Source organism: Arabidopsis lyrata (genome assembly GCF_000004255.2).
Source record: "Arabidopsis lyrata subsp. lyrata unplaced genomic scaffold ARALYscaffold_2, whole genome shotgun sequence".
NCBI lineage: Eukaryota > Viridiplantae > Streptophyta > Magnoliopsida > Brassicales > Brassicaceae > Arabidopsis > Arabidopsis lyrata.
Genome location: NW_003302554.1, coordinates 16,982,758 through 17,006,584, shown reverse-complemented (window position 1 = coordinate 17,006,584; position 23,827 = coordinate 16,982,758). Strand labels below are relative to the sequence as shown.

General features: G+C 35.5%; 8 protein-coding genes across 11 annotated transcripts; 6 read left to right on the top strand and 2 right to left on the bottom strand.

Moving 5' to 3' along the window:
* Positions 1-510: 510 nt before the first annotated feature.
* Positions 511-3,718, bottom strand: LOC9325124 (probable alpha-amylase 2). Of its 3 annotated transcripts, none has more exons than XM_021035079.1 (13): positions 3,612-3,718; positions 2,908-2,999; positions 2,789-2,822; positions 2,650-2,687; positions 2,429-2,555; positions 2,106-2,332; positions 1,883-2,028; positions 1,693-1,805; positions 1,519-1,607; positions 1,302-1,424; positions 1,189-1,224; positions 1,000-1,098; positions 511-887 (listed from the first exon to the last, which is right to left on the bottom strand). In XM_021035079.1, exons 2-13 carry the CDS (start codon positions 2,923-2,925, stop codon positions 696-698), a joined length of 1,242 nt encoding a protein of 413 aa, XP_020890738.1. In that variant the 5' UTR covers positions 2,926-2,999; positions 3,612-3,718; the 3' UTR covers positions 511-695. The 3 variants fall into 3 exon arrangements, with proteins under 3 accessions (XP_020890738.1, XP_002887626.1, XP_020890737.1); XM_002887580.2 differs by lacking the exon at positions 3,612-3,718 and adding an exon at positions 3,281-3,467; XM_021035078.1 differs by lacking the exon at positions 3,612-3,718 and adding an exon at positions 3,329-3,467.
* Positions 3,719-4,166: 448 nt separating this feature from the next.
* On the top strand, positions 4,167-5,998 carry LOC9325123 (tRNA pseudouridine synthase A, mitochondrial). 2 transcript variants are annotated; one of them, XM_021035077.1, is made up of 3 exons: positions 4,167-4,907; positions 5,034-5,433; positions 5,523-5,998. In XM_021035077.1, the coding sequence occupies exons 1-3, from the start codon at positions 4,343-4,345 to the stop codon at positions 5,824-5,826; spliced, it is 1,269 nt and encodes a 422-aa protein (XP_020890736.1). In that variant the 5' UTR covers positions 4,167-4,342; the 3' UTR covers positions 5,827-5,998. The 2 variants fall into 2 exon arrangements, with proteins under 2 accessions (XP_020890736.1, XP_020890735.1); XM_021035076.1 differs by having other exon boundaries at positions 4,167-5,433.
* Positions 5,999-7,086: 1,088 nt separating this feature from the next.
* Positions 7,087-9,667, top strand: LOC9325122 (high mobility group B protein 9). The gene is made up of 6 exons (XM_021035204.1): positions 7,087-7,414; positions 7,497-7,575; positions 7,686-7,848; positions 8,353-8,451; positions 8,867-9,249; positions 9,345-9,667. The coding sequence occupies exons 1-6, from the start codon at positions 7,236-7,238 to the stop codon at positions 9,456-9,458; spliced, it is 1,017 nt and encodes a 338-aa protein (XP_020890863.1). The 5' UTR covers positions 7,087-7,235; the 3' UTR covers positions 9,459-9,667.
* A 217-nt stretch (positions 9,668-9,884) lies between these two features.
* On the top strand, positions 9,885-10,690 carry LOC9325121 (plastocyanin minor isoform, chloroplastic). Its single transcript, XM_002889012.2, has one exon. It carries the CDS (start codon positions 9,954-9,956, stop codon positions 10,467-10,469), a length of 516 nt encoding a protein of 171 aa, XP_002889058.1. The 5' UTR covers positions 9,885-9,953; the 3' UTR covers positions 10,470-10,690.
* Positions 10,691-15,764: 5,074 nt separating this feature from the next.
* On the top strand, positions 15,765-17,210 carry LOC9325120 (24-methylenesterol C-methyltransferase 3). The gene has a single exon (XM_002889011.2). It carries the CDS (start codon positions 15,944-15,946, stop codon positions 17,021-17,023), a length of 1,080 nt encoding a protein of 359 aa, XP_002889057.1. The 5' UTR covers positions 15,765-15,943; the 3' UTR covers positions 17,024-17,210.
* A 1,259-nt stretch (positions 17,211-18,469) lies between these two features.
* On the top strand, positions 18,470-20,015 carry LOC9323690 (thioredoxin-like protein CDSP32, chloroplastic). Its single transcript, XM_002889010.2, has 2 exons — positions 18,470-19,036; positions 19,460-20,015. The coding sequence occupies exons 1-2, from the start codon at positions 18,538-18,540 to the stop codon at positions 19,867-19,869; spliced, it is 909 nt and encodes a 302-aa protein (XP_002889056.1). The 5' UTR covers positions 18,470-18,537; the 3' UTR covers positions 19,870-20,015.
* Positions 20,016-20,352: 337 nt separating this feature from the next.
* On the bottom strand, positions 20,353-21,667 carry LOC9325119 (uncharacterized protein At1g76070). The gene has a single exon (XM_021034743.1). The coding sequence runs from the start codon at positions 21,371-21,373 to the stop codon at positions 20,546-20,548; it is 828 nt and encodes a 275-aa protein (XP_020890402.1). The 5' UTR covers positions 21,374-21,667; the 3' UTR covers positions 20,353-20,545.
* Positions 21,668-22,560: 893 nt separating this feature from the next.
* LOC9325118 lies at positions 22,561-23,486 on the top strand. The gene is made up of 2 exons (XM_002889009.2): positions 22,561-22,776; positions 22,963-23,486. Exons 1-2 carry the CDS (start codon positions 22,674-22,676, stop codon positions 23,100-23,102), a joined length of 243 nt encoding a protein of 80 aa, XP_002889055.1. The 5' UTR covers positions 22,561-22,673; the 3' UTR covers positions 23,103-23,486.
* The last annotated feature ends 341 nt before the right edge of the window (positions 23,487-23,827 follow it).

Sequence of the window (23,827 nt, the reverse complement as noted above, 5' to 3'; positions counted from 1 at the left end):
TAAGTTTTCAAAACAAGAATCATGAAGTCGTATGACCATATAATATACACAAACAAAACACATCATCTACTTTATAAAGATCTCTCTGCTCGTCTAGTCCTAGTCTAGTGGCCACCAATAATACCTCACGTATTTTTATAAGTTTCCTCGTGTATCCTTTAGGACGAATATATGTATATACACACCCATGTTTTTGAGTCTTTTGACCAAGGAATAATAGCTAAACTTGAGTTTCATAGACCATGCTTTAAATTAATGAGATTTTTTTAATGGTAAGTATCAATTTATCCTACCAACAAACCTAGCAAATGTCCATTATCATCTGCTTTGCACAAATTATTTTAAAATCATATGGTTTCTATCTTGTAATCTGAATACTTAACTTTTGAAACATAGCACAAGTCAACTTACTTCTCATAGAAAAGCACAAAACCCTTTTTTCCTATAGTCTCCATTTCTCTTTCTCACTAGGCATCCAATTTATTTTTTATATCATATGTTAACAAAAAATTCACACAATGCAAATTTTTCACTTGCATATAAATTTCTCTTATAAAATCTTACGTCATGAAGACGTAAGGGCATGACATTATTGTAAGACAATGAATTACATATATCTCTGGACTCTGAAGACCAGAACCTTTTTTGATCAATAGGAAGGTTTGTTTAGGAAGATAGATTAGACATAAAAAGATTTACTTGTGCCAGACGGCATAGCGATGGCCACTTGTTGCTAGAGTCCAGTCTCCACCAGAAGGGCACCAAGAGCCGTCTCCAAGCTTCATGCACAGTTTTTCACCAACAATGGCTGCATATAAGTTCGATTCTGCTTTTAAAACGCGGATCGTTGACCTACTGTGGATATCTTGTCGCCTCCTAATGTCAATCTGTCAAAATGATTCATAAGGAAAAAAAACAGAGGACAGGTCTTAGAAGATATAGAAAATGTTAGACCATGGATCCAATGATAAGCAGAGAGATTGAAGTGAACAAAAATACCAGTTTGACAATCTGGTCATGAATCGAGCTTCCCCAGTCGTAAAAATGATCGTAGAACACACAGGGAATGCCGGGATGAGTAAGTATATATGCATAGCCCTACAAAAACACGAAACCGATCTTCTTTGATTAGGGAGAGACTTAAAATGCAAGAAAATGGACTGAATTTTGTTTAGAGAGCTTCTTTACCTCCATAATGTGGTGTGAAGGGAACGGCCAATGAGCCTATGAGAGCAACAAAAAAAGTAAGCAAACATATGAAGGCTAAAAGAAAATGATCACAGAAGAAATTGTTAAGTAACCTGAGTAGAGCCAGTGTCATGGTTATCAAGGAACGTGACAGCTCTTGAAGGCCACCATCCCATTACACCAGGTGGCTTCCCTTGGGCATCACATAAACGCCAATACTGACCCTTTACGGCTTCCTGTTATAATAAAAAACATTTGTGTTTCAATACAATGGTGACATTTTGTAAGCAAAACTCTATGAATTTCAGAGGTCTTAAAAAATCTACTTACCTGCAGAATTCCTTTAGTTGTGAAGTCAAATGCAGCAGAGATCTGTCCCGTGGCATCGATCCAACTAATTATACGCTGTCTATGGCTATCTGTAGAAAAGACCAGTGTCATAATTACTTAACACTACAATCATGGAACTAAAATCACTTGTCAAACAATTCAACGCTACAAAACCTTGATTATAGTCTAGACCATGGCCATTGTAATTGCAAGAATCCCAACATTCTCCAACCGAGAATAACGGTTTTGCTGCTCCAATGTATTCCTTCACATAGTTTGCTGAATAACTGCATCAATTACATTCAAATTTCACATATTAAGGACTCCACAAGCAAACAAACAAATCAGCTCAGCGAAAACTTACCCCCTAGCAAAGTCAAAACGGAAATCTTGAAACCCGACGGTGTTGCGCAGCCAACGAAGCCACCCGATTATATCTTTCCTAACAAAATGCTGAGTGTGATCAACATTTGGAACTCCGTTAAAATTATCCCCTGTGCTTCGGTTACCCTGTTTTAATAGAAAACCTTTTCTTGAGCTTTAAGAACATAATGATATGTCAAACATGTAATTTAATCATCACTCACCAGTCCTCCGGTACAAGAAGTCACGGCGTGTTCATCCCACGGTAACGAAATTCCATCATAACGGTTATACATTCCACCATGTCCTCTCGTTGTCCCAACACGATGATTGATGACTATATCAGCCATAGCTCTAACTTTGTATTGTTTCATCTTTCTAAGTAAGGATTTCAATAGATGCTCAGAGCCATATGCTGAGTTTAGTGAATAAAGGTCCTGTGGAAGGTAACCTGAAATGATAGTAAAAACCGTTTCCGCAGTTAGTAATCATTTCAAAACCCATATACATAAAAGCTCATTATGTCTTGGAATCAATTTCCTCTAACCTTCTGGTGCAAGAGACTGAGATGGTGGTGGTAACCATGCAGAAGTAAAGCCAGATTTGGCAATGTCAGGAACTTTTCCGTCCAAGTTTCTCCACCAATCATGTTTATGAGACTCCCAGTTATAAGCCTGAAATAGAAATCCTAATTTCTTTTAGGGTCTACAAGACTAGGTGTCAAACCACAACTATAAGTGTTACACTATAAAACTAAGATGAGCTTACTTGGAGAATGACTTCCCTTCCATCGCGTAGAACCCGACCTGATATAGAAAACCAATAGACTTAATAGTTCAGCTTTAAAACTAAGAAACTAAAGAATCATGAACAAGGCTTAATCCTATATTAAATATCTTGTGTTTACCGATATCAGTTTGGTCGTTGCATTCATCAAAGACCTGCAATAGTATTCATGCTTTAGAAAAAAGAAAGATGGAACAAGAATTTGAACATAAAGTGGTAGAGCAAAAAGGAAAAACTTACATTGTTATGGTAGCCCATGTCGAGACAAGGTTCAGCAAAACCGAAAACCGAAAACACTGATCAACGAGAAACGGGTTGAATTTAACAAATACCTGCATCCAGAATAATAAATACCATTTCAAAGAGATCAGACAATAAGTGATATGCGTAGTGAGACACAAACCAGTAGTGTTGTGAAGCAGCAAACTAATAATCAAAGAATCTAAATTCCAAACATTCCACTAAGAGAACAAATTACTGAAGAGCAACATTTGTTTCAGGACAGATAAATGAAATAATAGCAAAACTCTGTTTCCAATTTCAGATTTGATTAAAGTCTAACCAAGTAATTAGGCAATGTAACAAGATAAAATCAGAGCATTCGAGATCATACATATAAAAGAAGAACCTTAAACTTGAAGAGCAAAAGAAGATCAAATACCACGGAAACGAAGAAGCTATATATCACAAGTCCCTTAATCAAACAATCCTGCGTATATATATAGAGACGAAGAGAGAACGTGAAGTGATTGAACAGTTTCTGATCCCAAACGAATCAGAATCAAATGTCAAACAACTTTCGGCCACACAATAACAAACCTTTTATAAATGTGACAAAGAAGAGGAAGAGAAGCAACGGAGCAAATTGGAGTATACCCACAAAACACAAAGTGACGATTCGATTCTACGGTATTAAGAGATGAGCCAATCACAGAATACAATACCTTCTTCAAAAAGTATAAAGCTGTAAACAACTTGAGCGAAGAATCTCAGAGATAAAAGAGATGTCTTTTTTTCCCCTTCGTTGAATCTTTTAGGGTTTTTGGACTCGATCGAGAAACGAAGCTTCATAATTCGCCAAAGTTTGCGTTTTTCAATTCTCCTCAAAGAAAAATCTAGACACGCGTTGACTGTTAGATTAAAGTAGATAACTTGACATGACTAATCCAATTGAAATAGTATACGACGCGTGTATGTACCATGAGCGATGCCTATATCTGAACGGAGAGATTTGAAAGTTTCGTACTTTCATACATACTTTCATACATAGAGATCAATGAGAAACAACGGCTATATTTTTCTTGCTTTCTTGCCACAGGAACAAATTTCCAAAGATGTTTGATCAATGGATATAGTTGACTTTTTCAAATTTGACTTAAGATATAAATAAGAGAAACTTTTGGGCTTTAGAATAAGCCCATATATAAAAGAAAATTAGAGGCCCAGTTAAAGAGCGGTCTGATACCGAAACGGTGTCATATAGAAGCATACCTCAGTCGTCTTCTAGGGTTTTGACTTTTGTTCGGTAGCCATTAACGTAGTTGCAGAGGAAAGCTGGAAAATAGAGAGTTCGATGAACTCACACCACTATAATGGAGGCTCAGGAGTTTGAAAACCGAGAGATTTTCCCCGGTTCGAGGTTCTTGATCGAGAATCAGATCAGAAGAAGCTCAAAATGTTGACCACCACCACCGATGAGGAAACAGACATGTCCTGCGGCGGAGGTGTCACGGAGCCTCAAAAAGTTGCCATAATCTTCGCGTTTTGCGGTGTAGGATACCAAGGGATGCAAAAGAATCCCGGCGCGAAAACCATTGAAGGTGAGCTAGAAGAAGCTTTGTTCCATGCCGGAGCTGTACCAGAGTCCATTAGAGGCAAGCCAAAACTATACGATTTCGCACGATCGGCACGGACGGATAAAGGAGTTAGTGCTGTGGGACAAGTAGTTTCCGGTCGATTCAACGTTGATCCACCTGGATTCGTGGATCGTCTCAATTCAAATCTCCCTAATCAGATTAGGATCTTCGGGTATAAGCATGTTACGCCGTCGTTTAGCTCCAAAAAGTTCTGCGATCGAAGAAGGTATGTGTATCTGCTTCCAGTGTTTGCTCTTGATCCAATCTCGCATCGTGATAGAGAAACAGTAATGGCTAGTTTGGGTCCAGGAGAGGAATATGTTAAGTGTTTTGAGTGCTCAGAGAGAGGTCGTAAGATTCCAGGTCTTGTGGGTAATTGGAAAGGTACCAACTTTGTTACTAAATCATTGGATTTTCAGTCAGACATTTTGTCGAACAACTCTAGTGCATTAAGAACTGATGTCAAGATTGAAGCTTTGAGTTCTAATTTAGCTAGCTTAAGCTCAGTAGATGTTGAAGTAGGTAGTATACAAGAAGACAGTTGTAAATTGAATACAAATTCAACAGAGAAGATCAATGGAGAAGGAAATGTGATGGCTGAGACAAAGAGCAAGTTTTGTTATGGTGAAAAGGAAAAGGAAAGGTTCAATAGAATACTAAGTTGTTATGTTGGATCATATAATTTCCATAACTTCACTACAAGAACAAAAGCAGATGATCCGGCTGCGAATCGTCAAATCATCTCCTTCACTGCTAATACTGTTATTAATCTTGATGGAATTGACTTTATTAAGTGTGAAGTCTTAGGCAAAAGCTTTATGCTTCATCAGATTCGAAAGATGATGGGTCTTGCTGTTGCAATCATGAGGAATTGTGCTTCTGAATCACTTATCCAGACTGCTTTCAGCAAGTAAGCTTCTTGTTTTTTTTTGGTTTAAAGCTTTGCAATGTCTATAGTTTTGTTTGTTGTGATACTCAATTTGGAAATTATGTAACCAGGGATGTGAATATTACTGTACCAATGGCACCTGAAGTTGGACTCTACCTCGACGAATGCTTCTTCACGTCTTATAACAAAAAATTTGAAGACAGTCATGAAGAAGTGTCCATGGAAGCATACAAAGAAGAAGCTGAAGCATTCAAATTGAAGCATATTTATTCTCATATCTGCGCCACAGAGCGAAAATATGGAAATATGGCTCTTTGGTTACATTCCTTGAACTATAGAAACTATCCAGACCTAAATTTTGGCAGTCATGGACATAATAACAGAGTCCAAATTTCTTGTTCAGAAGAAAGTTGATGAAACCGACCACGAGGAAGATAAGTCATAGTCTCTAAGCAAAATGATGGAAGCTTAGTTTGAAGATCATTGTTTTTGTTCTTATCATTCAACAATGTTGGTTAACTATTCTTGTAACTTTTTTAATCAATGATCAATGTTGGTTAACTATTCTTGTTAACTTTTTAATCAATGATTTTGACTTTGATTTGTTATCATCCAATGTCGTCGTCGTATAAAAGATTTTTTCTTTGTGGAAGAAGAATCTTATTTGAACAATGTTTGTAGAATAAAAATCGGTGAAAAATGATTATAAGGAAGAAACGTGGAACCGAATCTACAGGCAGAGAGACGTAACGTTACATATGAGCAGAACCATATATAAAATCCCTAATCGCACGTCAACCTCTCCGAAGCATAAGGCCCATAACTTTTTTTCAGTTTTTACTATTTAAATTGTTTTTAAATTGTTATTTAGGGTAAATAAAATGTCAGACTTCGATTGACCCGATGAGTATTAGGGTGTGACTCCTATCTTCGTCTGCACTAATAAGTACTACTTTAACTTTCGCTTACCAATGCATGTCAATACTCAACAGTGACACATTTTTAATTTTCAGAGGTTTTTAAATGCCCAAATCTTTGATCTCTAAAGATCGTACGATTTTTAAATTCCTCACCTAAACATTACTTGTATAAAGTGTAAAGATCGTATTTCATTTTCTTATCATTTTTTTTTTTTGGTTTTACCATATTCTCAACTTTTCGCTCACATTAGTCTCACATTCTTTAATTTTTTCATGTACAAGAATAAACTAAAAAGTGTAAGAATCTAATAAACCAAAAAAAAGCAAGGCAGTCTTTTTTTTATATAGATATTATCGATGTTTTCATATTAGACTAAAGAAATTTCAAATATTTTAATTATTGATTGATTACATTGGAAAGAAACAGATGTGACTAATTTCGACTGCTCGTAAGCTTAAAATCTAAAGTAGGTGGGGTGCAATAATATCAGTATTAATAATCTGTGAAAAAAGTAATTAGTAGTATCAGACAAAATACTAAGCAACATCATTCAAAACGCCTCGAAAATAAAAACAATAATTTGAAAGCAAGCAAATATACACAATTACTACAAAGTATAAAATTTTAAATTTCCTTATATCTATGTGGTATATATTAAAGACACAAAAAGAAAGAAAATGACAAATCCTCACGTCCGTTACTTTTAAATCCTTAGCAAAAAAAAAAATTAAATTTCATATTTCTATTTCTTTGTGATTTAATCACAAATCTTATCTTGAATCGTTATCTTTCTCTTCTTTCCTTAAACCAAAACCAAAAAAGAGAGACCAGACAAAAAAAAAAACACACACAACCCCTCACAACAACAAAAAAACCTCTACTAATTGTTTCTCTCTTTAACGATGTCATCGGACAACGAATCGACACCGTCTCAGGCGACGGTAGAAATGACGGCGACGTCTCCGGCGAAGATTAAAGAGTATCCAGAACCATTGGCTTCACATGAAGTTGTCGTTAAAGATTCTTCTGTCTTCTGGGATACTCTCAGGCGATTTCACTCAATTATGTCCACTAAGTTCATGTAACCATTATTCCTCTTGTTCTTACTTAATAAATTTAGTTTTCGTCATTTCTTTTATTTATTTTTGTATGATATATACAAGGATTCCTGTGATTGGAGGAAAAGAACTGGATTTGCATGTTTTGTATGTGGAAGTCACGAGGAGGGGAGGTTACGAAAAGGTCAACACTTTTGTTTTCTTTTTCAATACACAATTTTTTTTACTTTATGGTAATTTATTATCATATTCTTATATGTTGAGTTTGTTTTGAAAATGCATGTAAATTAAAAGGTAGTCGCAGAGAAAAAATGGAGGGAAGTTGGAGGAGTGTTTAGATTCTCTGCGACAACAACAAGTGCTTCGTTTGTCTTAAGGAAACATTATCTCAATCTTCTCTTCCATTACGAACAAGTTCATCTCTTCACTGCTCGTGGTCCACTTCTTCATCCCACAGGTTTTTTTTTTTCTAACCTTCTTCAATTGATTACTTTTTAAGTTTTAAATATATATAGGACACAAGCATTATAATCCTATAGGTTATATTTTTCAATTATCATATATTTATTTCTACGGAGATTCTTTAATTCAACCGCTTGATAAATGCTAATCAATGAATCATGAGATGCTTCCCATATTGTCTTTAATGCCCTAAGACTAGAAATTTCAATTCTTTGTTAACCATTAAGGATAGTCTAAAAGGCTTGAAACTAGGATAAAATAATAAAAATGAAATTCCAAAATGTGATGAAGACATGGGTTCAAATCGTGGTACACATTCTTACTACAACGTGGGAGTTCAACGATTGTATATACCCGAATTTTTTGTCTGGTAAAGATGTATACCTGGATTATATTTATCAGTTTTATCTTTATGGTTATTGTAATTATGTTAATATCTTGGAACTAGAAATTATTTGGCGACGACTATTTATGTCACATATAAGTATCAATTTTGCAGCTACATTTCATGCCAATCCATCAACGAGCAAAGAAATGGCTCTCGTCGAATATACTCCTCCGAGTATAAGATATAATAATACTCATCATCCTTCTCAAGGTTCGTACGTATTATCTACTCATCTTTTTTCTTTGTTTTATATGATCATTTTTTATGACAAAGTATGATTAAGGTCTTAGTTAATGATTATTTTTTATTTTTTTGGTAAAATGTGAAGTATTAGTTAATGATTATATTTATGTGTAACTTATATTTAGGGGCATTAGCTATATGTACTTATCGTAAATTGTTTGTGTTTATCTCAATACTTTTCAAATATAGTCTAGACTAGAATTATAATGGTCCCACTGTCATTATGTTTGATGCAAATTTATTTGGATTTTGTTGGATAATAAACCTAAGATGTGGACCAAACCGGAAGCTTATACGATTTGGTTCACATACAAGAAATTTTTATAAGATAATGTATTTAAGTTTTGCTTATGATACATGTGATATTTAATACATGGCACAGGTTCGTCGAGTTTCACAGCCATTGGTACAATAGAAGGCAAATTCGATTGTGGTTATCTGGTAAAAGTAAAGTTGGGCTCAGAAATTCTTAACGGCGTGCTTTATCATTCGGCCCAGCCCGGCCCATCATCATCTCCAAGCGCTGATCTAAACGGTGCCGTTGTACCTTATGTTGAAACTGGGAGGAGGCGACGTCGTTTAGGTAAAAGACGAAGAAGCAGACGCAGAGAAGACCCAAATTACCCGAAACCAAACCGGAGCGGTTACAATTTCTTCTTTGCAGAGAAGCATTGTAAGCTCAAGTCTCTTTATCCCAACAAGGAAAGAGAGTTTACGAAAATTATCGGCGAATCGTGGAGCAATCTCTCTACTGAAGAACGAATGGTAACAAATTATCTTATAAACCGGGACCGGTTAAGAGATGAAAATAGATTTTGTAGTAAACCGATAACTGAACCGAGTTGGTTTATCGTTTGCAGGTTTATCAGGACATTGGATTGAAGGATAAGGAGAGGTATCAGAGGGAGTTGAATGAGTACAGAGAAACGTTAAGGCTCAGGGATGGTAACATGACAAACGACAAGGCGTTTTAGGTGATTTTAGGCGTTAAGTCGATTTGTTTGTAGGTCGTTTCTCTTTTTTAAGATCGGACGTCTCGCCGTTTATTTTTCTAGCTTATCGTAGTAGTTGGCCATGTGAAAACTAGGCTTAGCCGTGTGTTTGGATTTTATCGGACAGTTCCTTTCTCTTTTTATGTTTTTTCTGAATTTTAGATTTTCTACTGAGGTTATATTTTCTTCAATTCGATCGATTCGTTGATTAGTAAACTAACAAAACACCACAAGAACTATGAATAAAAACTTGGAATTTTCAAAGTCTCTTCCTAAGCTTATCTAGTTCTGCAACGTTAATCAAAACAATCAAATAATGCCACGTCAGCTCGCATAACATCTAGGATAACCAATCACAGCAATCCCATGCAGATAACGCTCTCGCTTTATCTAACCAAATAAACCTCACAACCCCCTTTTGGGAAAAAATCCCACAAAATTTCAATTCATTACGAGTGATCCCAAAAAATAAAGAAAATGGCCGCAATTACATCAGCTACCGTCACAATCCCTTCTTTCACCGGCCTAAAGCTCGCCGTCAGCTCAAAACCCACGACGGTATCCACCACCATAAGATCCTCCTCCGCCACCAGGACGGCACCTAAGCTCTCTGTGAAGTCCTCTTTGAAGGATATCGGCGTCATCGCCGTGGCAACAGCAGCTTCGATTGTTTTAGCCGGAAATGCAATGGCCATGGAGGTTCTTCTAGGATCCGACGATGGTTCTCTTGTTTTCGTACCATCTGAATTCACAGTGGCTAAAGGAGAGAAGATCGTGTTCAAGAACAACGCAGGGTTCCCACACAATGTTGTGTTCGACGAAGACGAGATCCCTAGTGGTGTGGACACGAGCAAGATCTCGATGGACGAGACAGAGCTTCTTAATGGTGCAGGAGAGAGTTACGAGGTTACTTTGACAGAGCCTGGCTCTTATAGTTTCTACTGTGCGCCGCACCAGGGTGCTGGTATGGTCGGGAAACTCACCGTCAAGTAGTAAATTGTCTCGAGACTCTCTTGTTCGAGTACAAAGCTTATTCAAAGTTTATTTAGAAATCTAATTTTGAAGAGAGTGTTGGATAATAAAAAAAGATTATATAATGTTTAATGTCGTAAGTTAGTGGTTTCACTGGCTCTTTTGAACATTTCAAGTCACGGCCATTCTTTGTGTCCGTGAAAAGAGCTTTTAGTTTGAATAAAGTTTTTGTTTTAGGTCTCTCCGCGTTGTGTTTTCTTGCGTTACTTTAGTCCCAATATCAGAGTCTTTTAGAGGCCCAGCTCACCTATATTTACGGATGGGCCTAACGGCTCATGTTTTTTTCGGGAAATACAAGAAACAAGTTTAGTGACCACCCCAAAAAATTGCATTAACAAATCACGAAAAGTAGAGAATATCACGTGATGAAATCATTGTTGATTTTAAATAACAAAAATGAAGAAAGTTCATGGATATGGATCCAAGGGTCAGGCAGGGAAAAATTGTATATTTTGGTTGCCTGGTTTGATTAATTTGAGGCCAAACAGGGAAAATAACAAACAACACAGATCAGCACACTCATAAATAGCTGATAAGTAATCGAAACTCTCTTTCTGTCAAATATTATAGAATCTATAAAATACTTTATTGAGTTGTCTCTCATATGAAAATATCTACTATACATTTTTGCAACACTTTTAAGGGATCCTAATCGGGTCGAATTTTGTTTCAATTTTGACCCGGAAATCTTCAATTGGATCTTCCCTTAAATGTTGGCAAAATTTTAAAACAAAATTATTTAATAAAATCTAAAAATATATATATATTCAACTAATTACTATACATGAACTCTTTATTTATGGCATATTCTCTATGATTTTTATAGATAAGGAAATCAAATATGATGATTTAATGCTAATATAACAAATTTGAGCTAATTTCCTAAAACTTCTCTACCTAATTTAAACATAAATATATGATTCTTATTTCACTTTTATATGATCTTATATTTATATTATTTTGAATTATTATAAAATTTATATAGTTAATAAGATTTCCGATTTTTTTTTGCAATACGCTATGATTTAAATTTTTTAAAACAGACATATATTACTCAATCGATAAAGAAAAAAGTATGTGTACAATCTATATTAATATTTTTTAAGAACAAATTTGCGCGTTTAATCAGGTCATATTTTTTTTTTACTCTGTCCCGGAAATGAGTCATTCGGATATTTCCTTAATTTTTACAATTATCCAAAAGGGAACAATATACCATGGTTGAAATCCTAAAATTAACAAATCAAAATACAATTATTTAGTATTTTAAGATACAATTATAAATTATTTTTACGGGTTGGTACAAAAACCCACACTAATTTAAATATATATATATATATATATATATATATATATATATATATATATATATATTATGGAAACCATTTGAAAGCAAACTTTTAAATTGACTTGAATTATATGTCTTTTAAATAAAAGCGTTATTAAAAGAAATAACAAAATGATGTTTAATTTTACGGGAATGGATTATATGGTGGGACGGGTTTGGATTGATATTAATACGGGACAATATATCACGGGTGAAATCGTAGGATTAACAAATCAAAATACAATTATACAATTTTAAACACTAAACAAAACAAATACAATTTAAAATTTCTATTTTTAGTTACAACGCATGTGACCCGCGGTGTACAACAAAAAAATATTATATACAACAAATTCATCAGTTTATAAAAAGATTAAAATCAAATCAAATAATTAACCTGCGGTACACCGCGGGTCATATCCTAGTAAGATACATATATATAGTGTTAACATTAACATAATGTTAACTCCCACATAATGTAAACTTTCCTAAAATATAAGTAAATAACTTGTACAAGAAGTAATATAGAGATCTAGAATATTCTTCGGTTTAGGCTTCACGGGCTTCACTTCATAATGGACTTTAACGGTCCATATTACTTGGTCCGCAAGATACACATCTTGCTTATCTCTAATACTCCCCCGCACGACAAAGGTGGGATGCGAAACGCAAAATATGCAACCACAAAGCGGAACACCTATGTCGTGGACATCATGTCGAGGACGGACAAATCATGTCAACAGTCTCCTCAGGTATAAACTTCAATTTTCAAAAGAGGATGGAACTTCAGCTCGTCTTTGATCTTAGTAAAAGGGAATAACAATATTCCGTGGGCGCAAATCCTGCAACTCCACAAATAATCGTCCTATCTCGAACAGTCCACAAACCGGACTAAAAAATAGCCTAAAACATGAGTGTTCCAATAAACTCCCCCGTAATATGAGAAATCAAAACTCACATTAAAAAAATGAGATATTCTAAACTCAAGAATAAATCTCATAAATAAACAACTACTTGTGAAATCCCAAACCCTTAAAACATAATAATTCCTCAAAGATCTCTAATTCTTGTGCTAAACCAAATCATAAACTCAAAATAAACCTAAAACATTAACTTAGAATAAAAGAAATATAAAACTCTCATGTGGACGTCAAAGCAAACTTTGCTTCACGTCATCATCCGGATCGTCTTCGTCACCACCGTCTTCGATGGCTTCACATCCCATGGTTATTGTGACCACAAGATTTTTAATGCGGAAGCGTTTAATTCAGATCCACAAGGATCGACTGCTCTGATACCATGTCAAATATTATAGAATCTATAAAATACTTTATTGAGTTGTCTCTCATATGAAAATATAAGATACATATATATAGTGTTAACATTAACATAATGTTAACACCCACATAATATAAACTTTCCTAAACATATAAGTAAATAACTTGTACAAGAAGTAATATAAAGATCTAGAATATTCTTCGGTTTAGGCTTCACGGGCTTCACTTCATAATAAACTTTAACGGTCCATATTACTTGGTCCGCAAGATACACATATTGCTTATCTACAATACTTTCCACGTCGAATTCGATTCCCATATCTTGACAAGTCTAGTTGCAATTCCGAAATAATTAATATGAATAATTTACATTAGTAATGCGAAGAAAGCTCGCAACAGTTGTCATATTTTGTGTTCTAGAGAAAAGCACAATGAGATTAATTAACATATTTGAAGGTTTAATCTTTCTTATATGTCTTAACATTTTTATATAATGTTTAAAATGTATAAATCATGATTTCGACGAGCTTTACTAATAGTTTCCGGTCGAATATAATAGCTGGAAGTGGATGTCGTTTGTGCATTATGGTCTACAGTTGGAATGAATAGAGTAAATTAAATATCGGGTTCATAAAATATGATAAAATTGGACCAATCAATAACGAAGTTGTCCTCATTAATACATTAATTATGTCGTGTAAGCAAAACAGCACGTGAGTGATGTTAAAAAAAGCAAGCTGCAATATGGAGTGATGAAAGATTCGTGTTGAAATACAGACAGATTGCATAACACATCGTCATGTGATATGATCATATGAGATCATATGAGTCATGTGATGCGACCCATTTACCAAAAACCATGATTTTAATTTAAACAATAATTGGAAACTCTAGAGACCGGCCGTTCTAAAAATCTCCGTCAAACCCGACTCTCCGCTTAATTGCTAATCTCATCATATCCGCCTCGATTAATGACTAGTCTCCTAAAAAATTAGTTATCCGATTACTCTCCGCCTAATCCGATTACTTTCCACCTAATCCGATTACATTCTGTCTAATCTTACATATTTCGATTATTTTTAGATTGCAAATATAAAAAAAAACTTTCTATTTTTGTTATTCAATCATTTGAATTGCGAGTTTGTGATGTTTTACAATAACTTATGTTCAAATTTTAATAAAAACATAAATTTTTAATAAAAATCATAAAAATTCGTCTCAAAATATATTTACTGTAATTTTGAAAATAATATTAGATTAATATGTTTCTAAAATATTAAAATAACTCTGAAACTAATCCCCAATTAATCTCTGATTTTAATTTGATTTTTTGATTAATCGCTAGACACATACCTAAGGCCGACTAGTCATTAAAGTTTTGAACTCACGGATCATGGGCAAAAGTATAAACGATGTAGTGTTTTTTTTTTTTTTTTGGTAATCAGAGCTTTATCATTAGGGAATAGAAAATTATGATGATTATCTACCTACCCCATTCGAGACAATAACTAAAAATTTACGTCAGGACTCCTGTACCCATTTCATTAGCTATCTTTTCCCCCTAATTCATTTGATTCGTAATACTACACAGTCTCTTTACTCTTATTACTAAATTGTAAAAACAATTCCTGAGTTGTACGGAGAGCGAGAGAGATATATATGAAAATAATTAGGTGACTTCACAGAAAAATATTATAAGGAGCTGGCCTGACCGGCTGACCCTACAACGTGTAAAGAGTGAAATGAAATGCTTGTAGAACTTAGACCATCTCCGATGTATTTCCCTATTTTTAACTCTATTTTTATAATAGAGATAACTTTTCTCTATTTTTACTCCAATGTGTTCCTCTATTTTTTCCTCTAAAAAGTTTAACTCGATTTATAGAAAAAAAAATAGAGATATTCTATTCTCACCTCTATATATAGAGAAAAAAATAAAGATCTCTATTTTAGAGGTGAGAATAGAAGTGGATTGGAGCAATTTTGCCTCTAAAATAGAGTTTAGAGGCAAATATAGAGGTGGGTTGGAGATACTCTTATTAAGGATATCATAAAAAGAAAAACACCTCAGATATATAAGTACAAGATCGCAAATAACGATCTCATGGCATAAATATTCACAAGTCATATAGATCTGGATCTATAAATAATTGTAGTTTGTCATTGTTATAACTTATAACTGATGCGAGAAAACTACAAACGCAAAAAAAAGTAAGATAGATATATACGTGTGATTCATTAACGATATGATGTATCGACTACGTTAATAAACAAAAAAAATACTGATTTTACTACTGGAAGTTGAATGTTTAAAACTAACAAAAAAGAAAACAAAAGTACAGTATATAACTATACGTAGTTCAATTCTAAACGAATTGTGCTCGCGAGCATACATCCAAACAGATATTCTAAGACGAAAATTGTAAGATACCCTATATCAAATTAGATACAACAAATAACATATCAATAGTAATCAAATAAGTTGTATTATTATATTTGTTGTGTCATAATTTCGATTCAAAATTAGTAAGATTAAACTAATTAAAAATACCCATGTAAGCAAATAGTAAAAGGCAATTCTTTAGGTGAAAGAAAATTTTGTTTTCCTTCTGTCACCTTTTTAAATTTCTATAGGCAGTAGTGTGGACCATAAATTTCTGTTACTTACTTGCTAAAAAAGATTATTTAATTGCAAGATTCTTGACTGGATTATTTATTCCTACAATACATCTTTGTAGATAAAAACCATTAACTCTGTACAAGAGTCGTGAACTGAACGTCTCTCTCTCGTCCTTTGCCTTCTCTCATTCTCCCTCTTCAAACAAAAAGAAATGGACTCGGTGGCTCTCTACTGCACCGCCGGTCTCATCGCCGGCGCCCTCTACTGGTTCATATGTGTCTTAGGTCCAGCAGAACGAAAGGGTAAACGAGCCTTAGATCTCTCCGGCGGCTCAATCAACGCCGAGAACGTCAAAGACAACTATAACCAATACTGGTCTTTCTTCCGCCGACCAAAAGAGATCGAAACCGCCGAGAAAGTTCCTGACTTCGTCGACACGTTCTACAATCTCGTCACCGATATCTACGAGTGGGGATGGGGACAATCTTTCCATTTCTCTCCTCATATCCCCGGAAAATCCCACAAAGACGCCACAAGGATCCACGAAGAAATGGCCGTCGATCTCATCAACGTGAAACCTGGACAAAAGATCCTCGACGCTGGTTGCGGCGTTGGTGGGCCGATGAGAGCCATCGCAGCCCATTCAAAGGCCCAAGTCACTGGAATCACCATCAACGAGTACCAAGTGCAACGAGCCAAGCTTCACAACAAGAAAGCTGGACTTGATTCTCTTTGCAACGTCGTTTGCGGTAACTTTTTAAAGATGCCGTTCGATGAAAACACGTTCGACGGCGCTTACTCGATCGAAGCCACGTGTCACGCTCCTAAACTAGAAGAAGTATACTCAGAGATCTTCAGAGTGATGAAACCAGGATCTTTGTTCGTGTCCTACGAGTGGGTCACCACTGAGAAATACAGAGACGAGGATGAAGAACACAAGGATGTGATTCAAGGGATTGAGAGAGGAGACGCACTTCCTGGACTAAGAAGCTACATAGATATTGCAGCAACGGCAAAGAAAGTTGGGTTTGAGGTTGTGAAGGAGAAAGATTTGGCTAAACCACCGTCTAAACCATGGTGGAACCGGTTAAAGATGGGAAGACTTGCTTATTGGAGAAACCATGTCGTGGTTGTGATTCTTTCTGCTATTGGTGTTGCTCCTAAAGGAACTGTTGATGTTCATAAGATGTTGTTTAAGACTGCTGATTATTTGACCAGAGGTGGTGAGACTGGAATCTTCTCACCGATGCATATGATTCTCTGTAGAAAACCAGAGAAAGCTTCTGAATGAATGAATGAGAATCTTCCTTCTTCTCGTTTTTTTCTTTCTTTCTAATTTCCCGTTTTACCCTTTAAGATTTTTTTTTTGTCGTCGTATTAATATTATCACTTTGTTGTTCAGTGTATTTTTTCCTTTTTTTTTTGTTTCATTTCAATTTGATTTGTTTTAATTCATGATGGATCACTGGAAATTTGTTTTTTTGCTTCTTCTACAATAGTTTCTGAAAGAATTTGCCGGAAGAAATATTATCAGAGTGATCCGCCGCCTTTTTTAGATCTTTAAAGTGTACAAGTCTCTTGTTTAGTTTTAATTTCTAAGATCTACCGGAATAAACGGTGTCTGGTGAGGGTAGGTAGCGCCGGCGAGCAAACACGTGATTAGCACGTATATTTAGCAATGGCGGTAGTTTGGTAAATTGAGATGTGCTTAGGTGTCAAAGTGTGTCTGTAGTAGTGAGTCGGGAGTGGTCGTGGGATTTGTGGGCTGTCCGATATGTATATGTTATTGTCGTCAACGGTTTAAGATTTGATTTTTATTTTATTTTAGGCTTATGGTTTGTCGCATTGCGGTAGTGGGTGCAGCGTGGTCGCACGAACTCCGGCTTACCTTAGAAAATATATATTTTATTTACTTTTCTCAATTTATTTTGAAGATGAAATGATTTTGCACACTAGAACATCTCCAACCCCCACTCTATTTTTTTTTCTAAATTTTAATATAAAGCAAAATTCTCTCCGACCTTACTCTATATTCTACTCTAAAATAAAGCAAAAGTGAAGATTATTCTATATATAGAGCAACTCTATAATTTTCCTCTATCTTTTACACTATCTCTATTTTAGAGTAAGGAATAGAGTAATACATTGGAGAGAATACTACTCTATTATAAAATTACTCTATTTTAGAATAAAAATATAGAGCTTTACTAAAAAAATTGTTCTCCTTGACTAAAAGTTTACTAAACACGAGTCTGGGTCAAAACTATAGTGGGCTTTGATTAATATTTATGGTCTTAAGGCCCATTTCTATTGGTTTACCTAACATCCAGTTCCACCGGAAGTGGATATGCTTATATTCGTACGTGACATCAACAACAACAATACATGTCCAAGTCAATGGCCATTAAGGTCGAAGCTGAAAAAATGTCCAAACTCCAAACTATGACAGCTGACGCAATCTTTTGTTTTCTTTGGCCGATACATTTTCTGTTTACCAGATGGAAACTACAATGTCGAATTTATTCAGCCGGTTAAATTAGTCTTACTTGGATGCTGGTGGAATTTTCCAGAATATTTTGTCTTTTTGCAACAACTTAAACAAAATCAACTTCGATTGCTTTTAGAAACAGCAATCTCACCAAGTTCACATATTCCTTTTATATTCCCACAAAAAATCTAACCAACAGTGAACACAATCCACACAATTTAAACAAGTGGACATAAAAGTCTTGGACCCATTTTAAAACATCTATCCACATTAGACCATTCACTGATCTCTAACCAAATCCTACACACACTCTCACGATGGCCACCGTCGCTAACTTCTTAGCCAAACCAATCGCCACCGTAGTCCCACGGCCTTCCTCCGCCGTTGCTTCGACCTCCTCCTTCGTATTCTTTAACCATAAAACCAACTCTCTGTTCCGGAGGGAAAATCTCCCGAAAAGACTATTCTCGGCTGTGAAAGTGAAGGCCGGAGCGGCGTCTCCGGGGAAGGTGGGTACACCCCCGGCGAAAGACGAGAAGGTACAAAAGATTCACAGCGGAGAGGAATTCGATGAGGCGTTGAAAAATGCGAAGAGCAAACTTGTGGTTGCAGAGTTTGCTACGAGTAAGAGTGATCAGAGTAATAAGATATATCCGTTTATGGTGGAACTGAGCAGGACCTGTAACGACGTCGTTTTCTTGCTCGTCATGGGTGATGAGTCTGACAAAACCAGAGAGCTCTGTCGGAGAGAGAAGATTGAGAAAGTTCCTCACTTTAGCTTTTATAAAAGCATGGAGAAAATACACGAGGAAGAAGGTGATTTCCTAATTTTCCCTAATTTCTTCTCTCATTAAAAACATAACTCGATTTAATCTAGATAGGCAAAAAAAAACATTTGGAATTAGACTTTATTCAACCGATAATGCCCCTGATTTGTTGAGCAAATCTCTCAAATTAAGGAAACATTTAATACAATCTCTCAAATTCACCTAGATTTTAGCAAATTTTGGACATACAGTTGTCTATTAACTGATTTCGATGTACGATGATTATTTATTTAGGTTTGGAGTATTGATATATGTTGATGTTGTAACACTAACCATAACGAATTTTAAAAGAGAATTCAATATAATTCTATATAAACATATAAGCAAACGTGTTATATGTTGGAGCTGTAACGTAAGTAATATAATGTAGTGGCAAAGACGTAAATAAATGGAAAAGTTTGACCATCGACAGGTATTGAACCGGACCAGTTAATGGGAGACGTTCTATACTACGGAGACAACCACTCGGCGGTGGTGCAGCTGCACGGTAGAGCTGACGTGGAGAAGCTGATCGACGAGAATCGCACGGGAGGCAAGCTGATCGTGCTCGACGTCGGTCTGAAACATTGTGGTCCTTGCGTTAAGGTGTATCCGACCGTGCTGAAACTGTCCCGGTCAATGTCGGAGACAGTCGTATTCGCTAGAATGAATGGTGACGAGAACGATAGTTGTATGGAGTTTCTCAAGGACATGAATGTTATCGAAGTTCCAACTTTCTTGTTCATTAGAGATGGAGATATCTGTGGCCGGTATGTTGGTTCCGGTAAAGGAGAACTCATCGGAGAGATTCTTCGGTACTCAGGCGTTCGTGTCACTTATTAATTTGTATCAAAACTCATATTTTATTACATCTCGTTTAAAAAAAGAATGGGTTTTTGGTCTTTGTTTGTACCATCCGAAACCGGTGGATATGAAAAAACTCAAAATAGTGTGATTCTTGATTTGAGTTTTTGCTTTTGTGTGTTTAACTTTGCACGGAAACTTGGACGGATTTGAATTGGTCCATAAGGGAATGAGATGTTTATGATATTTTTTAAAAAATTTTTGACATCGAGATGTTAATGATTTGTACCTACCCGATGAAGATGTTGTAGTATTATTCTCAATAAATATATACACATAATCATCATTTTGTATGTGATATTAATGGTTGATTGTGATTTACATTTATTATATGGAAAATTTGGTGGTGGAAACACATTGGTAGTTAGATTTTTTTTTTTTTTTTTTCAAAAGACATTGTTGTTGTCATGCGCTCTGTCACATAAGGAAAGACTAAAACTAATTTTGTAATTGAAAAAAATGTAGTGAGAACGAGATTTTTATTTAGACGGAGCAAAATTTATATTCACAAAAGACTATTGAAGTGAACGATCATCAGCATCACAACTTTACATATACACATAACAACAAATCCAGATTCATTGTGAATGATGATCATTATACAATTTGACCTGCAGTAATAAAAAGTAAAAAAAAAAATGTGAAGGAAATTTAATCAAGTGGTTTGAAGATGAAGTGGTTTTGGTGGATCTATGGTTCTTCTCTTCCACAAGTTAACTTCTTTCTTTGGTTTTAACCCTAAAGGAGCTGAGAAAGGGATAATTATGTCGTCTTCATCGTCGTCATCGTCGTCTCTAAAGTAAGCTCCTCTCTTCTCGTCGTCGGAATAGTAACCACGGCGATGATCAGCCGGGGATTCTTCATCATGTTCCATCTCGACCGTCCAATCAAATCCACCTAAAGCATCGCGGCTGCTAGCGAATTTCTTCATCTGACCTAAGGAAGGCACTGCCGCGGTGGAAACCACCGTAACAGGATGTTCACCCGCGGCGGATACGGCGGTGGGATGAGATTTTCTTGATATGTTTCCTCCACTCGCCGGCGAGAACGAGAAGATACGCTTGATCTTCGAAAGACGACCTTTTTCATCTTCTTTGGTTAAAGACGACGTTGAGGTTTTGGAGATTTTAGGTATCAACAACGGAGTTGTTTTGTTCTTGTTCTTTTTACCGGTGGGACATTTAGACTTACCAAGCTTGATCTGACCGATACAAGAGACTTTAGGTGAAGTAGGTTCGTCCCAAACAGCGTCGCTTTTGTTTCTTCTAACCCGAGCCGCGTTAGGAACCAAAGGAACCATAGGACCAGAGAAAAACATTTTGTTAGCCGCCGTGTTATTGTGGTGGTTGTGGTTGTGGTGGAGATCTCTCCCGGGACTAAACGGTGGAACTCGATGTCCAAACGACATAGCTTTAGGAAGCATCTTCAAAAGCTTGTTCTTGTTCTTAGGTTTTGAAGTCGAAGTATGATGTTTAATGTCCATCGATGAGCACAACAGCAAAATTCGCAGACAAGAACAGAGGATTCTGGTTTTTTATGTTTGGTCTATAATGATGTGAGAAGAAGGAAAAAGAGAGGAAATGAGTTTGAAAAAGTCAACGATGAGTGCCTGGATTGGAGGAGTTTTGGTCAAATGTGAGTTAAAAAGGAGGAAGCTAGACCTTTGTGTTTATACGGCCGACTTTATAAAATGCGGAAGACATGTTTGTTTTTGTTTCAAGTTTCTTCTTTTTGTTACTATCTAAAAGCTAAAGGGCACATTTTTTTATTTTCCAAGGATGATGATTAGTTAATTACTAATTTGACTTTAGTTTGGGCCTCATTAGTCCATAAATCAAAATAGTAACACATTTCTTTAAGAAACGGTGGTGATATTTGGGACCTACATGCAAACAAAATTCAGCCATATGGGAAGGTAGAAGTTAGAACTTATCAACGATGCATTGAACTAGTTGGAGCTTTTTGAATTTCTACTTTTTGTTAATTAGCATTTATAGTTCTGTAATTGAAACAACTTACTTAGAGAAAAAAAAATGTATTTCAGTAGAAACATTTTTTTCTTCATATATTGTATGTTTGAATTCTGATAATAACATTAACACAAATCATTCAGTAACACGTTTTGGTAAATGATTGTCTTTAATTAACGAAACTATATTTTAAATCCTACGTTGTCTTTATTAAATTACCGAACCCTTGTCTAAATTAGTGATGTCTTGTGGTTTACTATTTCGTGCGTCAAATAAAATATTAAAATGAGAGAATAGTATTATAGTAGTCCACCAAGGCTCGAACAATAGTAAACGATTTAAAATTAGGCTGAAAATGTGATAAAAACTAAATAGACCAAAACAATGGAGAAAAAATGCGAATATGTCCACTGACCACTGGTCAGGATTAAGAAAATCATATAATTGAAACACGATGCTAAACCACTAAATCTTTATTTAAAGCTACCTAATTAATTTTGGTATCTGTTTGCAATATAAGTCAGTTAAAAACCACGATGGTTCGGAGGGACTTCCGTAATTGGGACCGGACTACCAAATTGGTCCAAAACACAAATCGTACCAAACCAAGCTATAGTAATTTGATTTCAGTTAATACTAAACACCGGTTTACACTTAACCATATTGCACATCTTTTCATTAATTCTTCGTCACGTGCTTCTCACGTGACTGACTCTTCTTCTCCCATCTTTTTTCTTGAACTCAGGAACCTAGGTTTGGATTTGCCGATTTCAGTTATTTCTGAATCAATTCTTGTCTAGCTGGGGATAAATTATGGTCCAATTGGATCTGCAGAGCTTTATCCTCCGGGCTCGAGTGCTTAAACTCTACCGACAAGCATTGAAGGTAGCTCAGAGAGCTCCTGTTCATGTTAGAGGTTCGTATATTCATTTCTTATTCCTGAAAACGATTCCATATCTCTGCTTTGTCTATCTATGAATTCATCACATACAAGAAATCTGCGTTCACCGTAGATCCATTTGATACAAAATCTCGAAATCTAGGGGTTTAGTAGATTTTGGAGGATAAGCTTTTGTTTGATTCGTGTGTTCATGTTTTGTAGGGGAATTGAAACAGACTGTTAGGCATGAGATGGAAAAGAACAGAGACTGTGACGACAAACAAAAGATTCGGTATCTGATTAGTGAAGGTTTAGAGAGAATTAAAGGACTCGACGAGATGTTGGATATGCAAGGCCATTAGTATTGGTGTAAGATGATGTTCTTTTACATTTTTTTGTAGCTTCTGCTTTAATCGAATGTGATGCAATGCTAGATGGTCATCTTTGTGGTTAAGCTCTTTCTTGCATATGTTCTTTATCTCTATTGATTGATATTTTTCAGCGAGCAACATTATATATATATATATATATTTTACCTGGATTTGTAAGATAATTTTTAGATTTCTCGACGTTATACGCAACATTATAATTTCTGTTGTAGTCAACTTCTGCTGCAACCCATCCACAAAGCTTATCATGCGAGATTAAACACTTTCTCGATGGGTTGCAATAGAACATCACTAAAATAGAAGTGATATTGTTTGGAAAAACGTCAAAGAACCGATATCTTATAAACATCTTACAAATCCAGGTAGAAGAGAATATGAGGTTGCTTGTTGAAAATAACAATCTATAAATTTGAAGAAGATACGCAAGAAAGAGTTCTAAACACAAAGCTGATCAAACATTCTATTTGAAGAGTTTAACATTGCATCACCTACAATTAAGTAGAAGGTAAAAGAACATTTGGTTTCTAATACTTATTCAATAGCTTAAAACATCATCTGTTTGACATAGCTCTTTAGTCGTTTTGTGTCTTCTGACTTCTTCTCTTTTCGTTGTTAGAACTATGTATTTGGAGTTTGACCTGGCAAATATCCATACCCATCTGCTGTATTTAGAGTTTTAGACTCTTACACTTCATGTC

Coding starts and splice junctions, on each gene's coding strand:
- LOC9325124 (XM_021035079.1), bottom strand. Junction 1,225..1,301: donor ATGACACTGGCTCTACTCAG/GTTACTTAACAA, acceptor TTGCTCTCATAG/GCTCATTGGCCGTTCCCTTC. Junction 1,099..1,188: donor CTTCACACCACATTATGGAG/GTAAAGAAGCTC, acceptor GTGTTTTTGTAG/GGCTATGCATATATACTTAC.
- LOC9325123 (XM_021035076.1), top strand. CDS start 4,343: ATGTTGACCACCACCACCGATGAGGAAACAGACATGTCCTGCGGCGGA. Junction 5,434..5,522: donor ATCCAGACTGCTTTCAGCAA/GTAAGCTTCTTG, acceptor TTATGTAACCAG/GGATGTGAATATTACTGTAC.
- LOC9325120 (XM_002889011.2), top strand. CDS start 15,944: ATGGACTCGGTGGCTCTCTACTGCACCGCCGGTCTCATCGCCGGCGCC.
- LOC9325118 (XM_002889009.2), top strand. CDS start 22,674: ATGGTCCAATTGGATCTGCAGAGCTTTATCCTCCGGGCTCGAGTGCTT. Junction 22,777..22,962: donor AGCTCCTGTTCATGTTAGAG/GTTCGTATATTC, acceptor CATGTTTTGTAG/GGGAATTGAAACAGACTGTT.
- LOC9325122 (XM_021035204.1), top strand. CDS start 7,236: ATGTCATCGGACAACGAATCGACACCGTCTCAGGCGACGGTAGAAATG. Junction 7,576..7,685: donor GGAGGGGAGGTTACGAAAAG/GTCAACACTTTT, acceptor GTAAATTAAAAG/GTAGTCGCAGAGAAAAAATG. Junction 9,250..9,344: donor TCTCTACTGAAGAACGAATG/GTAACAAATTAT, acceptor TATCGTTTGCAG/GTTTATCAGGACATTGGATT.
- LOC9325119 (XM_021034743.1), bottom strand. CDS start 21,373: ATGGACATTAAACATCATACTTCGACTTCAAAACCTAAGAACAAGAAC.
- LOC9325121 (XM_002889012.2), top strand. CDS start 9,954: ATGGCCGCAATTACATCAGCTACCGTCACAATCCCTTCTTTCACCGGC.
- LOC9323690 (XM_002889010.2), top strand. CDS start 18,538: ATGGCCACCGTCGCTAACTTCTTAGCCAAACCAATCGCCACCGTAGTC. Junction 19,037..19,459: donor GAAAATACACGAGGAAGAAG/GTGATTTCCTAA, acceptor GACCATCGACAG/GTATTGAACCGGACCAGTTA.